The sequence below is a fragment of the Capra hircus genome (assembly GCF_001704415.2).
Source record: "Capra hircus breed San Clemente chromosome X unlocalized genomic scaffold, ASM170441v1, whole genome shotgun sequence".
NCBI classification, from domain to species: domain Eukaryota; kingdom Metazoa; phylum Chordata; class Mammalia; order Artiodactyla; family Bovidae; genus Capra; species Capra hircus.
In genome coordinates this window covers 56,425,418-56,442,610 of record NW_017189516.1, presented here as the reverse complement: position 1 = coordinate 56,442,610, position 17,193 = coordinate 56,425,418, and the positions used below count along the sequence as shown (strand labels likewise).

The 17,193-nt window shown below is 44.2% G+C and overlaps 1 protein-coding gene across 5 annotated transcripts in view; it reads right to left on the bottom strand.

Moving 5' to 3' along the window:
* GPM6B (glycoprotein M6B) overlaps positions 1 to 17,193 on the bottom strand; it is a 159,819-nt gene that overhangs the window by 41,293 nt on the left and 101,333 nt on the right. For 4 of the 5 annotated variants that reach the window (XM_005701097.3, XM_005701099.3, XM_005701098.3 and 1 more), the window contains exon 1: positions 4,023 to 4,395. The exons of the other annotated variant lie outside the window; for it this stretch is intronic. In XM_005701097.3, coding sequence (XP_005701154.1) covers positions 4,023 to 4,083 — 61 coding nt within the window. In that variant the 5' untranslated portion in view covers positions 4,084 to 4,395. Of the gene's footprint in view, positions 1 to 4,022; positions 4,396 to 17,193 lie in introns of those variants that run through there. 5 annotated transcript variants of the gene reach the window in all.

Genomic DNA, 17,193 nt, shown 5'->3' with positions numbered 1-17,193 from the left:
TCACTTCCAAGGAAGGTAAATCTCTGTCTCCAGAAAGGAGTCCGAATTCTTTGTCTAATGAATGAGCAAGGCCAAATCTTTGAAAGGAAATGATCGTATCAAAGGAAGAGAGGTACCAACTGGCTTGCTGAGATCTTCTCTACATTTAAATTTTCTAAAAAAATTAAATAAATAAAAGCAAGCTGCATCATACCTACCACATATGTCCAGCACCATCTGGCCGGCCCTGCTTTTCTCTACAGTCTCATCCCCAGATAACCTCTCTGCAAATGTCCTCCTTGGAAGATCCTTATAGGAAAAAACTGCATCTACAACTTTCTCTGTATCATACGTATGTAATCAAGTCAGAAAACGTCAATAAAAATCTCAACATCAAATAATTCCTAGATCACCAGGATGAGTGTAATGTGTTAAATGTGTCCCTCTGGGTTTTTAGCCTACGGGGCAGATATTCTAGAGGAGTGTTTTCCTTCCTAAACAAAAACAATACAAATAAAATTTTTTTTGGCCAAAAGTACACATCTTTCACTCAATTTTTTTAAATAAAAACCTAAGAAATTATACCTATTTGATAAAAAAGATTTAAATGGATGTGCTCATTTTCTAATTATATCAACCATTCACATTCTTGTGTTGACTACGGCCTGCAATTCATTTTAAATTACACATTATTCCTGATTTTCTACATTTTTCTTTTTATGTGCTTAGAAATTTGACACCTGGAGTTCTGAAATGTAGCTGAGCAATGATTCAGAGAAGCTTAACTAGCCTGACTACAATTGCTTCAGTAGACTCCAATTTCCTACATGTAATAAAAATAATTTTCCTAACAGATACTTAGGGTTTTTTTTTCCATCCAATAGAGCAAGTGATTCAATTGTTTTTCTGCCCCTAGATTACACCCTCCCAGTGAGTCTAGATGCATTGGTTTTTCACAAATGAATTGACATCCATCAAGTAATAGTCCACAGAAATAAATAGAAACCTCACTCTCTTTATTATCGAGTCTCATGATCTAGTTGCTTTTATTCTGTCTTCTCCATTTTCCCCACTTATTCCATTTCAGTGAATCTGCTTACTAAATCCCCAAAACTTTGATTTAACACTTTCGATTTAAAAATTGTCATTAGTAATAATTTGGCTTTTTTTGTTTACATCCTTCTAAGAAAACCTCTTGCTTTCTGTAAAAATTCCTGAATAAAGGCTAAATTACTTCTTGTGAATTTCAAGCATCCAGTAGGGTTCCATGACAAAAGCTAGGAGACTGTTTCAAAACACATACGCTTTTTTTTTTTTAGGGACTTGGATTATTTTTATTTACAATAGGAACAAAGTCATTCTGATTGAATTTAAAGAAACAGCTTTCTTTGTCCTGCTAAAACTCTGAGAAGTGAGACTGGAAAAGCTGAGGTCAGTTTATAATAACTTGTATTCTTAGTAAACATTATTAATAATTATCTGAAGCCATTAATCCACAAGCTACTGGGTTTTAGCCATTGGGCAATAATACTCCAAATTCAGAGAGAAGTATCGCCCGTACCACCGACAATGAAAACAACTGGGAAAGGAAGAATAGAGGGGGAAAAATACATGTGCATAAAACACTCTGTGGGAAGTGACAAAACGTAGAGGATTCAATTTACTAAAATAAATCCTTTGGTGACAGGCTTAAAGGAAACCACCCCACCCCCTAGATCCACCTGCTCAAGAATTATATAATGCATTCTCTGTGTCAAACTTGTAAATGTTCATTTCAATCAAGTGAACACTGATTTTATAAATTTAAAATTAAATCTGAAGGAATCCTGGAGTGGCAAGCATGTCCAAACATGTTTATCATTTTATGCCTCTGTATGTGCCTTGGACTACAATGGGAGAGCAAACTGGGCACACTACAAAGACACACTCGTGGAAGCTTTGACCCTGCCTGGCTGGCAGATGAACTTACTCATTTAAACCAAGCTCAGCAGGTAGGCTGCCGTCCAGATCAACACTCCTGGTGGGTTAAGGGCAAGCGCGACCCCGGTTGCTGTGCTCAAAATCCAATCCCGGGCCCATGTTCTTACTTAAGTATAAGCCATATGTGTGATCGTGTCTTGCAGTAACTTGGTACATCTGGGCTACTCAATAGCTAGTGTTTATCCATTTTGGTAATTTTTTAAGTTCCTCCAGAAATTAAGTTTTGCTTCTAATTGTCTCTGAAACCCTCACTAACAAGTTTTCATATACAGACTGCCAGGGATGGAGTAGCAGCTGTAGATTTTTGGTATTAAATAATAAATATTTAATGGATAGGAATTAATAGCACTCCAGACGATAAACAATGGTGAGAACCAGAGTTAGGTAGTAAGGATTCTACATTGGTTTTATGCCCTGTTCTTGCTTCTGTGGAGACCAAAAGTGGTTTCAGCTGCATAGTAGTACAAAGTATGTTCTACGCATCTATTTTGGGGAAAATTGCTACAACTGTGATCGGCTTCTTCACAACAATGCTGTTATTGCGTGATTACATTGCCCAAGCTTTGTCTCTAATTGTCATGGAAATCAATCTTTCAACTTTTATCTCAGTTCCTCAGCTTTACAGATATTCCCGCGAGTTTCCCTTACTGCTATTTGGTCATTCATATAAATGAACAAATGTATACATACAAGAAAAGACAGGGGGATATGGGGGCTGGCTTTTGCTGTTGTTTGGGGGGGGGCGGTAGGTTTGCCGCAGCAGTTAAGCTCAACTATCAACTGCAGAAATCTAAATGCTATGTACTTAATTCCACCGAATTATCCATCTAAAAATGGTTCAAAAGGCACATTTTGTTCTCTGCATATTTTATCATACTTTGAAAAGTAATTAATTTAAAAAGTGAAATGGCTCAGTTTAGGGGAGAGTCAAGGACTGTTCTACCCAAGCATGCTGGCACAGTGAAATTCTCGAAATTGCTGTTTTTGCGGATGCAAAATGGTTGACTATCAGGAATTTCAGAGGGATCAACCTACATAGTCTTACGTAAAACGTACCTGTATCTCTATCTGGGAGACTGACTATTGTTTAGTGACTATTAGTGGATGTCAGGGTCAGGAGAAATAACCCTAGCATGGGGAGCTTTTGCTATAAGAGCCACTGCAGGTACGGAACATGTCCTGGTGCCTTTAGGACAGTACTTCGGGTGAAGGAGGTAAATTACAATGCAGTGAGATGCTCTTCACCTCACAGGCCTGAGCTGCTTCTGGGAGGCAGTGAACCTAAACCAGTCATTATCGAGGAAAAGAGAGATTAATGTTAGCCTCTATTTTCTGCCGTCTTCCTACTGCAAAACACTGACTTCTCCTTGCAAAAGTCAAGATCGGGATGTGTTCTCAAATGCCCTTTGAAGAACAGGACCTGTGTGGATTTTCCTGTTGGAGATCTCCAAGTCAGAAACAGCAGAAGACCAACCTCCCCCCTCCCCTGCCCCCAGCAACCGTCTTCCATCAGTACTAGCCCACAGAGCTGATGCTTTCTCTCTCAAGCTCCAACTGTAAATGGTTATTACACATCAGAGTTAGGGTCTGATACACAGAAATAGCAATCGTATTAAATACAAAAATTAGAGCATGTCCAAAATCAGTACAGCATCAGCAGAACCAAAGCGTATTTTAATACGTGTGTCCCTCCAGTTTCCCCTCCGCATTACTAACAGACAATGCATTCTATGTCCCCAGAATATAACTTGCCGAGCCTAGGATCTCAGTTAGGGCTCATTATAGTAATTAAAACAGACAGTTTCCCCAACCCAGCTTCCCAAGGTGACAGATTGTGGACCTCCTTCCGTGCAATACCACGTTTGGGAGAAAGATTTGGATGAGCGATGCACTGAAAAGAGGCTGCTCTCTATTCATTTAACACCAGCCTCCAGGAGAAAACCACCCCAAGAGCCAGGCCAGGCCATCCGGATGGTTTCAGAGACAAAAATCCGGCTGCCCCTTTCTAGCCACTCCCCCCCAGTGAAAAGCTTTACACGGGCTCTTCTCAGAGCCCAGGGTACCTTTTCTTTCTCCGCTCTGTTCAGTATTCTCCTCCGCTGCAGTTTCCATGGCTGGCTTCATACCATCCACCAAAAATGCTTTGCCCGCTCCCCCCCCTCGACACCCACGTCTCCCCCTCCTCTTCCTTTTCTTTTGCTCTCCCCTCCGGCTCTTATTTACACCCGGGTGATGGAGAGCTTCGGTTCTTCACTCCAGAAGATTACAGTCCCTTCCAAGATGCAAAAGTCTCCGGTGGCGTCGATCCCCCTCCGCCTACTGGTCCAGAAAGACAGCTGCCAAGGGGCCGGCAGCCATACGTCACGGAGGATCCCGGTTATAACACCGCCACCCCTGCCCGCCGCTGCCCAAGTCCCCGATGCGGCTCCCGGGGGAGGCCCCCCCCCCCCGCACCCCACAGACCGCGCTGCGCCTCTGGCTCGCCTGCCTACACGCGCGCTCCGGCACCCTTCTTCCTCCTCGCCAACTGCACCGGACGAATGCTAATTAATTCTCCCAGGAAAGAATAGATTTGTGACATCAGAGCAGGGGCTGTGAGAGAGAAGAGAGCCCCCTCCCACCACGTGACTCCGCGCTCCGCCGGCCCCTGTGTGTTTCTGCAGAAAGCCTCGTTTCTTCCCACAAGGGAACTCTCACCTTCCCCTGGGACCCCTGGACACAGCATCAGTTTGTTTTATTTCCTTTACCCCTGATCCTAGACCCTAGGATCCAGGTAAAGGACTTGCCCGGGGTCTCCGTTTTCTTTTTCATTCTTTAATATGTGTTTTTCCAAAAAAAGAATGCCATATGACATCACTTATATATGGAATGTAAAAATCAAACAAAAATGATACCAGTTACCATGTACAAAAGGAGACCCATGGACAGACAGAAGAAAGCAAACTTACTGTTAACAAAGGCAAAAGGGGAGGGAAGGGGTAAATTAGGAGTTTGAGATTATACACACTACCGTATATGAAACAGATAAACAACAAGGCCTTACTTGCTAGCACGTGGAACTATACTCAATATCTTGTAAGAATCTACAATGGAAAGGAATCAGAAAAAGAACAGATATGCATATATGTTCTGAATCCCTGTCCTATACACCTGAAACTATTAACAACACTGTAAATCAACTACACTTCAATTTTTTTAAATGTGTCTTTCACACAACCTCCAGCAAGCTAGCTAGATTGACCTGAACATATCAAAGAGGGGAGAAAAAGGACAGAAGAAGGAGGAGGGCCTAAACACCGATTTAACAAGAGCAGTATAGCAATTCAGCCCCAGAATCCTTTTCCTGATCTATAGACATATGAGATAGTAAGAGAAACTTCAGCTGAAACCTAGTTCATAAAAAAGTATCCATCTTTATTTTAAAGGGAGCATAATATGCTACAAGTATATCTAGCTGACAGTTTGCTGACTCCTTGGTTGAAAAATCAAACTAGAGTGGTTTTTCTTCTTGGATGTGGTTATTTCTGTATGGAGCCTTCCTTAGAATCCCACATTCGGAGTCAAAAGGCTGTTTTCAAGAACGTTCTAATTGTTCAGCAGAAAGGCTATTTTAAAAACAATGATTGTGACTACTGCTCTCACAAGTCTCCTTGCCTCCTCAGATACTATTGGACCATGTTCTCAACCCATCTAAGCATATATATCAGAGTTATAAGCTATATGGTTCCAAACATCACTAATTTCTGCACCATTTTTAAGCATTTGTTTGACCTGCTCACCTTCACTGCTCCTATTCAAAAGATTTAGAAAAATTCAGTGTAGCACTCTCAAGGTCCATCCATGGACGCTAAGTGAAGTGAGTCAGACTGAGAAAGACAGATACTGTACCATCTGATTTCTCTTATATGTGGAATCCAACAAACAAACCAAACCAAATAAGCAAAATCCAGACTCACAGATACAGACAAGACTGGTGGCTTCCAGAGGGGAGAGGGTTTGGGGAGGAGGGAGAAACGGGTGAAGGAGATTAAGATGTAAACATTTCCAGTTATAACAATGAGTGAATCGTGGGGATGTGACGTACAGTATGGGAAATACAGTCAATAATATTCTATTAACTTTGTAAGGTGACAGACAGCAACTAGACATATTATGGTGAGCATTTTGCCATGTATGCAAACATTGAATCACTATGCTGTATACCTAAAATTAACATGATATTGTATGTCAGTTGTACCTCAACTAGAAAAAAATTCTAGAAACTTGAGTCAAATACAGTCATGACCACTGATAAGTACAGCGTGAAGGGTTTCCTGATTCAAACAGTCTGCTAGTTGTTTGGGGGTGAACACATCTCAGAAGCAGACATAAAGACAAGTAGGAGGCCACCATCTCCTAAAAAATCCTCTCCCAAGTTTTGAAGGTCTGTTGCTCAACACTTGAAAACAAAAAAAAAGGTATAAGATCCTGAATCAAAATCCTCTAACAACCTGAGCTTTTAATGCATTCATGTGAGATAAATCCCTGAAGACTTCTACATTCAATGCCTCTGGCCCGGTTGAACCAGAAAAGATTTTAAAAACCAGTTTAGCTTGTTTCAACATTTTTCATTTTGTACATCTCATTTTCCACTTTCAGCCTTGTCTTAGGAGACCATGCCCGCAATCAACTAGCCCCTTGAATTCCGGCCCCAGACAACTTTATTGTCTCACGGTGGAAGGATTGAGAAGCATGGCAGCCTAAGATTTCAGACTTGCCAAAAGGAACACGGATGTGATGTAACTAACCTGCAAAGAAAAACGTGATGATGTGTCCACATAGGATGGTCTGCAAACATTTTCAAAAGATGGCTTAGGTGTATTCAGAGGGGAAGATGCCAAATGTTCTTTCATGACAGGCTTGTTCTCCCTCAGCAGTTCAAGAGAGAATTAATACCAAAACAAAATTCAATTCAGCATAAAAGGGCACAATTGAGATTAGCTACATTATCGGGTTTTATTTAAAAAGTGCAATCATTCAATCAAAAGCAAAATCAGTCAATTATAGAAATGGCAGAGTAGAATAATTTTTTGAGGGGGATATTACTTAAGAGCATTTTAAAATGTTGGTGGAAGTGGGCAGGCAGAATATAAAACACATTCTAAATTTAGGGGCCACTCTAGTTCTGTATCAGTCATGGAAATCATAACCATTGGACAAAATATTTACAAATTCTCCAGTTGATAGTCTGATCTCTTTTTCACCTTGAAAAACTATAAATAGACTATGCATTGCTTTTGCCTTATTCATAACTTTGTCATTTTCTTTTCATGAGACAATGAGTGTGACAATTCTAGAAGTTACCATTGCATCACTTTCTAAGCATCCTCAAATCCTCACTGGTGTTTGTGACAAACCATGTGAATCAGCAGAAACATGACAGAAAAGTTGTTCATAGCCAGAAGGAAAGCGGAGTATACACTGAGAACTTTTCTGAAGTTCACATCCATTTTTGGCCAGAAAAATGGACTATGTAGAATGAGTAGGATGCAAAATATCTCCGAGAGCTGAAAATTATTCTGAGCCCCATGCTTTAAAGCATTCTGGTGGAAGGTATGAATATTTCTGAAAGCAAAGCCAAAACAGGAATAACAAGTATTGACATAAACTGGATACAGTGGATTGAACCATACAAGCTTCCTGATATTGACTAAAAGAACAGGAGTTTCTCATGGTTCAACCAGGCACAATGTAGGCTAATGGAATACAGAGAACCCTTCTAAACAGGGGAATCCAATCTGATACAAGCACTATGGTATCCCAACAAAGGAGAGGAGGGCAAGGTGGGGGAAAAGCTTCACAGAACAGAGTTGGCTACCGCAGTAAGGTTAAAAACCTACAGAGTTGTTGTGTTAGTCACTCAGTCATGTCCAACTCTTTGCGACTCCATGGACTGTAGCCTGCCAGGCTCCTCTGTCCATGGGACTCTCCAGGCAAGAATACTGGAGTGGATTGCCATGCCCTCCTCCAGGGTATCAACCCGACTAAGGGATCAAACCTGGATCTCCTATATTGCAGGCAGATTCTTTACCTTATGAGCCACCAGGGATTCCCAGCCTGCAAGGCATGTGAGCAAAAGACTAAGAGCAGGGAAGCCGGCGGGGAGTGGGGAGGGGGGAGCAGGGATAGATCAGTCCAGGAAATGGTGAAAAGCATACAAAAGGAGAGAGGGTATTTTCAAAGTGTTGGAGAGATGATTTTCTTGACAGAGGGGCCAGAGCATAGGGTGTGGGAGTGGGGAGGGAAATGAGGCAGCTGAACCAGCAGAGTGGGATGCAGGGAGGTTGAACACCTGCTAATCCTGGAGGCAGTGGGTAGAGATGGAAGGCTTGAGAGTAGATCTAACCCATGAGTTCCGAAGGTCGTCCTGTTGGTAATGGGAAAGACAGCATGGCACAGGGCAAACCTAGAGGCTGCCAAACTCATTTGGAGTATCCTGATGGAGTACAGGTGAGAGAAGGGGCGTGTCAATGAGGGCACGAGGAGGTAGGCAAGGACCCTGATGACACCTGATTGGATCAGGGGAGTAGAAAAGAAGGTGGGAAGGGAAGTCTGGAGTCTCTAGCTTGGGGGAGTGAGGAGCTGGCCATGCTGTGAACCAAATGGGGAAACGAAGGAGGAGGCAGAGGTTTGGTATGAGAGCTGAGTCTGTGTGGTTTCAGGGGTCCCCAGATGGCCCGCAGAAGCTGTCCAGGAGGCAATCAGGAACCTGGCTCTGATGGACTGGGGGCTCCGAGACGAGGATCTAGGAGGCTGTGGTCTAGAGGGACCCTTGGGAATGCACAAAGTCCATCTGTGCTCAAATGTACCTTCACAGGGGACCCTCCCTGATTCTCTTGCCTCAAAGAGGAGCCCTGACAGGCTCAGTCCCTTAATCTTGGTTGTTCACTGTGAGTTTAACCACAATCCACCACTGATCTAGCTATTCGCTCATCCATTCACTGCCTCTCTTCCCTTAGAATATAAGCCCTTTGCAGACAGACATTTTGGTCTCTTTGTCCTCTGCTGTATCACTGGCTCCTAGAACAGTCCTCAACTGTAGGTCTTCAAAGATCATACTTTAAATGAACAGCAAACAAATGACTGGGGAGAGACTAGAGAGTCCAGCGACACTGAGATTTGAATTTTAAGGAACACTGACTTTTAAATATAAAGGTTAAGGAAACACTTGAAAGGGAGGTCAAAGAGACCAAGAAGGAAAAAATCAGAAAAGCCAGGAAATAAGGCCAAAGTGGGATGATGGGATGAGAAAAAGGTCCCATGAAGGGCATCAAGCTAACAGTGTCAGACAGAGCTAAATAATACAGGAGGAGCAAGGAAGATGCCAAGGGGCAAGCAGAGTGGGCCCTTTAGCACCACACAGCCAGAGAAACTTCCATGAGAAGGGTTTTGGTGGGATGATGGCAATTCCCAAGTCTGAGCACAACTATCACTCAAGATGCAAGGCTCTCGTGGTCCACTGAAATTGTAATCTTGTAATAGGGCTCTGTGCCCAGGTTTGTTTCTCTGGGTCCAGTATTCCACTTGTCAAGATCATTTTGATTTTTCTTCCATGATCTATTCCGTTAAGAATGATCTTCCCAGGCTTACTTTGTCTCTAACCATTCTGGTCACCAATCTGTGTATGTCGGGGGGAGAGATGAGGGTGGACTTCCCCACACCACCAAGGAATTCTCTGACACCACCAGGGTGACCTACAATTCACCTCAAGTACGACACTCCCAGGACCCAGCACCAGATCCCAGAGGTTAAGGGTTCAGCTCCCCCCACACTGGCTCTCCCCACCCCCACCCACTTTAGACAACAATCCGGTGGAATGAAGAAGAGGAAGCAGGGGCAGAAGAAACATGAGGGGAGGGTGAGAGAAAGATGCAGGCAGATGAAGAGGGAGAAACACCCTGAGGAAGAGAGTCCCCAAAGGCTGAAAAGAAGATAGGGGGTTGAAAGAGACTTAAGGAGAATCAAGTGAAGGTGGAGAAATGACGGATGGAGGTCACAGGAGAGGCGGAGGAGGATGGAACACTGCTCCCTCTGACGTGGGAGTGAGCAAAGAGGAAGTGGAGGGAATAGTTCCTCTAAGATTGAAGGCATTTCATCTTAGAAGAGGTGCCATTAGTGACAGGGAGGTTACAAAGGCACCCCCGTAAGGCCCTGAGAAGGGTCCATTTGTTACTTGCTTTTTGTAGTTCACATCACAGCCTTAGGAGGGAGGGATCATTGGCTCCTTCTTCTAGGATGTCATCCATAACGATGGGAAGATATGATGGGTTTGGTCTCAGTCAGAGAAACAGAGTGCTCTGAGTGCAGATGGCTTGGGATCCTGAATGGGGCTGAGACTTCAGGAGATCCGCAACCAGAAGTTGAATGAGGAAGATAAACAATACCCTCACTGGGGTTCTCATCGTGCCGGACAGAAATGGACCCCAACACCCTGGAACCATGCTGAAAGCCAAACCATACACAAGGATGAGATGATGGGCTTTTCAACCAGTTTCAATGAAAAAAGGGCAAGTTTTCTCCTTTTTCCTGTGTACACAAGGCATACATGAAGAGACAAGGCAGCTGATCCCCTGACAATATGCTTCCTGATTAATTATCACATTCCGTGGAGAACTGAGTCTCCTCATTAAGAGTGGCGTACCATCAATGGGCTCTCCCTGGGAGGGCCCCCAATTAACTCGTCCACTAAGCATGGACCAGCCAATATGAACAAGGGCAGGTCTCCCAAGCCCTTCTGCTAACTGCTGACCTGCAACTATTGAGATCGCACTTGTGGGATCAATGGTGCCATCCCTTCTCTGTTAGCTAGAGACCCCTGGGGCAAGGATGTCCTCTTACCCAGGGGGAGGTGGTAGCTCAACCTCAAAGCTGGGTTGGTCGGGGGTGCTCTGAGGGGGATTTTTCTCTACATTATCTGCCAAAATCCCTCCCACACTGCCTCCCCAGCTCTTCCCCTTTTCCAGGAAGGCACAGCTCAAAGTCTCCTCCTGCAGAAAGGCCTCCTGGGTTCAATCTACCCACTTCCTCTTCCTCCCATTCTTCCCTCAAACCATCCCTCTCTCAGTTATAAATGCAGCCACTCTGAAGGGCAGCGATTTCCACTGGAAAGACACATCACCTCCCTTTACCCACCTCCCACACCGGTGGGAAGGAAGCCAGACATTTTCAAATTCAAAATGAAATCTGAAGACATCGAAGCTTCAAAAATTCTCAGCAGAAGAATTTGGCAAATTATGGGGTGAGCCTGTCAGGGTAGGGAAAAAGCTGATGGGAACCCTTAAACTTGAGAACTCTGGGAGCATGAAGACCTTATTCTTGCCCAGTCATTGTATACACTCCTCTGCAATGATCAGCAAGGCATCATATTAGACTGGAAGCACCAGTTACCAGGGACACTTGGCCAGTTCCCTTTAAAAGCTACAGCGAAAGATCTGGATGGGTGTGGAACCAAGGTAGCACCGTGTCCAGAAAGCCACCATACCCCCCTTCTCCCGGAGATGTGACACCAGCTCAAAAGGGGTGGAGAGTGGCCAGAACTCAGGGATTGCTGCCGGAACTTGCTTGAACCCATGCTCTTTCATTCTGGCCTTCATGATGGCATTGGGAGGCGGGCATAATTACCCCACTTGCCTGGACAGAGGGACCCAGACCAAAGGAAGCCAACACGACTCAGTCAAGGTCACAGAGCTGGTCAGAGGCCATGCTGAGCATTGACTGACTCAGGCCACTGGATGCCAAAGCTGGGAACTCAAGGGTCAGGCAGCCACGATGGTGACTAGGTGACCAGCTGTGTCACCTTGGAGAGTCCGGGTCACCGCCCAAGATGCACTCAGGATGCCCACCACCCCTTCAAGGCCAGCTCCACCAGGTACCGACCTTGGTGATGCCATGTGACCTCAGCTTTGTCATCTGTTAAAATGGCCAGTAGAGACCTGCCCTCCTCAGGCTACAGTGAGGGTGATGAAGTCCTGCCCTTAGAGACTCATACAAAGTGTCCTATGGGGTACTCACGAAAGTCTAGGATTTCTTTCTTCTGGGTTTTCAGGCTCACACCACAATCACACAGGTCCAAGAAGGAGGGAGAGAGAGGAATAAGGAAGAGATAGTGATTCTGCATCCTTTCAGACCTTAACCTGTCCATGAGGGTTCCCTTCTGTGCCCATCTTGCCTGAATGAACTTTGAAGGGCACTCTGCGTCCCACACCCACCCCAGACCTCCCTGCAGAGGCACAGCTTGTATGCGACCTCTGTGAATAAGCTATAAACAAATCAATGGGCCTGAGATGAACGAGGCAACGGGATTAAAAAGAGATGTGCCTCCAAGGGCACTTGTTAGTACAGTGTCCAAATTGGTTTCTAGAATCTAGAAGATGTTGCTAATACCTGTGTGTGTGTGTGTGTGTCTGTGTGTGTGTGTATGTGTGTTAGTCGCTCAGTTGTGTCCGACTCTTTGCAACCTCATGGACTGTAGCCCACCAGACTCCTCTGTTCATCGGATTTCCCAGGCAAGAATACTGGAGTTGGTTGCCATTCCCTTCTCCAGGGGAACTTGCCAATCCAGGATCAAAGCTGGGTCTCCTGCATTGCAGGATTCTTTACCATCTGAGCCACCAGGGAAGCCCCAATACCTGGGTACTCAAGACCAAATTAGATTTGCCCCTGATGCTTGTTTAAAACAAAAATCACATAGAGCCCACCATCAGAAGGGCCTCAAGATTGGTTTCATACACTTGTGTTAATGTCTTGAAATTCTTAATAACTTACCTGTGAACTTTTGTTCTGCAAGTGAAATCCGATGGGACAATGGTGCATGCGTGTGAGCAGGGGAGCCATGTGCTCCTTGCCCCCTATTTGCATACAGCACTCACAGTGCCTCATGCACAGAAAGCCGGTGGGCCCACGAGGCAGGGAAAGAGTCGGCGACAGGACAAGGTAAGGATGTTCTGTCTACCACCGAGTGCGCACTGGCTCCATCCTTTGCCAGTCATGGCAACTTGGGCAATGCACGCCTGAGCCTCCACTCCCTCATCTATATGAAGACTGGACAAGATGCTTTGCAAAGCCCGTCCTGGCTCGAAGGTCCACTGAGCCTGAAATGACTGGTTTGGCAGCGTGGTTACAAAAAATAAAAGACATCAGGTCCGATGCTCTGCACACGCCCCCCACCCCCACCTCCATCACTGTTCCCGGGGACCTAAGTCGTCCTCTCCCTGTGCAGGGCATGCTTCACCTGCTCTGCGTGACGTGTCAACACCCTGCGATGGATTCTGCTGGGCTCCTGGCATTCTCTGGAACGAGATGCCAACACCTCTTCCTTTGGAAGTATGTGGTGCAATTCAGTTTTTCTCAGCTTTGCCCTGACTAAGTTGGAGCTTCTTTAAGCAGTTCCACTAAACTTAACCTTAGTGCTGACAGCACAGTTCAGTTCAGACTCAGTCGTGTCCGACTCTTTGCGACCCCATGAATTGCAGCACACCAGGCCTCCCTGTCCCTCAGCAACTCCCAGAGTCCACCCAAACCCATGTCCATCGAGTCAGTGATGCCATCCAGCCATCTCATCCTCTGTCACTCCCTTCTCCTCCTGCCCTCAATCTTTCCCAACATCAGGGTCTTTTCCAGTGAGTCAGCCCTTCAAATCAGGTGACCAAAGTATTGGAGTTTCAGCTTCAACATCAGTCCTTCCAGTGAACACCCAGGACTGATCTCCTTTAGGACTGGTTGGACTGGTTGGATCTCCTTGCAGTCCAAGGGACTCTCAAGAGTCTTCTTCAACACCACAGTTCAAAAGCATCAATTCTTCAGCAACTCAGCTTTCTTTTTTTTTTAATTTAAATTTATTTTAATTGGAGGCTAATTACTTTACAATATTGCATTGGTTTTGCCATACATCAACATGCATCCGCCACAGGTGTACACGTGTTCAGCTTTCTTCACAGTCCAACTCTCACATCCATACATGACCACTGGAAAAACCATAGCCTTGACTAGACAGACCTTTGTTGGCAAAGTAATGTCTCTGCTTTTTAATATGCTATCTAGGTTGGTCATAACTTTCCTTCCAAGGAGTAAGTGTCTTTTAATTTCATGGCTGCAATCACCATCTGCAGTAATTTTAGAGCCCAGAAAAATAAAGTCAGCCACTGTTCCCACTGTTTCCCCATCTATTTGCCATGAAGTGATTGGACTGGATGCCATGATCTTCGTTTTTTGAATGTTGAGCTTTAAGCCAACTTAAAGAGGAGAGTGAAACAGTTGACAGCACAAAGACAATGGAAACCAATAGAACCATTACAAAAACTTTTCATAATGAAAATTTTAGACCCTGTTAGCCACTTGGAAATATGTTTTTGAAGCAAAATGAATAAAACATGGTGCTTTCCAATAGAAAATACTAACACTGAAGGTCACATTCTAATGTTTGGGGGTTTTCCACACAGAAATCTGGTAGAAGGAAAGTTTTAATTGAGGTTTGATTAAGATCTCTTCGTGGGTCAGGGATTTTAATTTTTGGTACAAATGAAGTATACAGTTGCTTACTTTTGACAATTAAAAAGTAGGCTACTGAGAGGCTAAGATGGAATGACTAAAGTATTTGTTGGCCCATGAACTCCCAGTGAGGACTGGGTGGACTGGGCGAGCATGTGGCTGTCATCTGCTCCTACTGCCAACATGACCTTCCTGAAACCCCCGACTCAGATGAAGGAGAATGAATAGTGCGGACAGGCAGTCTCACACCGAGTGATTCTGATAAACACACCAAAGTCTAGAAACCACTGATTTACAGGAGAGCATGATCATCTAACATGTAGCTTGACAGAACATTTGCACGTTACCAATACTTAGCCCGACAGAGAACATGACATCTCCTTTGGGCCGTTAGAATGCCTATTTCCTGCTAGTTCAGGGAAACACCCAGGATTCATTGATACATAATTCAAGTGTCCTCAGATGAAAGTCCACAGAAAAATCAGTCCCTTGGTGGATCAGCAGATGGGTGGTCCAGGGCTGGTATAAAATATAAATTACACAAAACTGTGAGCTATGTCATTTAGTCAACTGCTGTTAAGAACCTACACTAAAAGAGAACCCAAACCACATACTTCAAAATATACCATATTTATTCAAATGCAATCTTTTATTCACTTTGGCCTCTTCTGTTTCTTTTCTGGGATGGAAATGAGGAGAAGTAGGATGAAGTCATTTAAGGCCCTGTACTGCACTAAAATAATCTATGGGCTTTTTGCTTTTGCAGGTGGCTCAATCTCTGGGCGGGAAGATCCCCTGGAGGAAGAAATGGCAACCCACCCTTGTATTCTTGCCTGGAGAATCCCATGGACAGAGGACCCTAGCAGGCTGCAGTCCATGGGGTCGCAAAGAGTTGGACGTGACTGAGCGACAAACACTTTCACTTTGCCTTTGCAAGTTGGAAACCACTGGGATGACTTGAAATATCCGTCCCTGTCAGGTCAGACATAAAATATCCTAGAGCATCGACAAGGCGGCCAACACAGATTACATCTTAGCCATTGCACTGAAATCTATCAAACTATTTGATGCCACGAATTACTTCTGATGCAATTACTTCTTACTGGGAAATCTAAGCGATTCAGAGCATCTCAGAGGCAAAGGGAAAATGTGAGGAACAACCTCTCTGTATGGGTCCTGAAAGGTGGTGATTGCATAGCAGCTACAGAAAATCACTGTGAAACCAGAGAAATGCTGGAAATTGAGACAAAAATTATCCTAAATTTTGAAAGCAGACAGAACAGAGTTCTCTCTGATCACTGGAAAAACTTGAGATTCTTCAACAGATGACTCAGGAATATAGGAAACTGTGATGTCCAGAAGGCGGCCCAGGTTTCCTGAGGCGCAAGTGATACCAAACTAACCTATGCTCTTTTGTAATTTGAATATTTAAAATCTGTGGATTTGACATGTTTAAATGCCAGTCACTGAGGACAAAGCCTGCTGTCTCCCATGAACATTCTGTGAATCAATTTTAGTCAGACTCTATTCTTACATCTTCAATATTATTCATTCACTCAGTCAGCATCGTGGTCACCAAGACAGCGCCAACTGGAGTCACGGACTGGTTTCCCAGAGCCTGTTACCTCTGTTTCCTTCCAAGCTGACACCCAGCACTTCTGAAAAGTCTGTGGCTACTGCTGAGATTTGCCCAGTAGACGACAAGCACTAACTGGCAGAATTCACCTCTTCAGGTGGGTCAGGCAGTTAGTGTTTATTCTAAATGGAGGCTTCACTATTCTTACACCAATGGCGTTCTGTATTGCTAAAAGGAATCTTTGTTTGCTTTTAAAGAAAGAACAACTAAGGCAGGTGACTGTCATCATCTACTCTGACTTCACAAGCCATTTGATAAAACCCTTCCTGGGTTTTGGGGGATAAGATGGCGGAAGGCTGGCAACACGCCAGTGCACTTCAGAACACTGTGCTCGTCCTGCGCTTTTAATCAACAACATTTCAGGGCACTTAATCATACACTCAAGCGGAATCAGAATGGGCTAATGTGATTTCAAAGTGGTTACTGAATGATGGATGTCAATTCGCAGAGGAAGGCTTCTGTACCACTGGGCTCTGTCCTTGGTCTGGGGCAGTGGACACGACAATGTCACTTTACCACCGAGGCCACTTAAGAAGAGGCCCAGGAGTCAAACAACGAAACTACAATGAGAAGAGATGTGTTCGACCCTCGCCTGATTTTCTGGCCCTGCTTGAAATAAACATTCCATGCATACAGAATTCTATGCAGAAGGAAAATTTTAAAACCATCACTCGCTTTTCCAGTGTGTAATTAGAAAAGACTGGACTAAAGACTCAGGTCTCTTGACTCTTAGCCAAACATGCTCTTGTTTTTGTGAGATGTGTAGTTATCAAAGTAAATATTCTGTTAGGCCCAGGCAAATGCCAGATCTGCAATGTGCACACTGGATAGAGGTAATTCCTAAAATATACATCATACCTTTATAAAAAAAAAACGTTTGTGTATTTTACAAAACATCTCTTAAGAGTAAATCATATTGGGCCAAGACAGAGAATAAGGGAGGAGACAACATAGATCTTTGCAAATCAATGCTTCTTAATGTCAATTCATCTTTTTAATGAAAAGCCACTGATAAACCATGCCATTGGGTTAAGTATCTAATGCATGCTGTAGGCTTTGCACAAGAGCTGGGA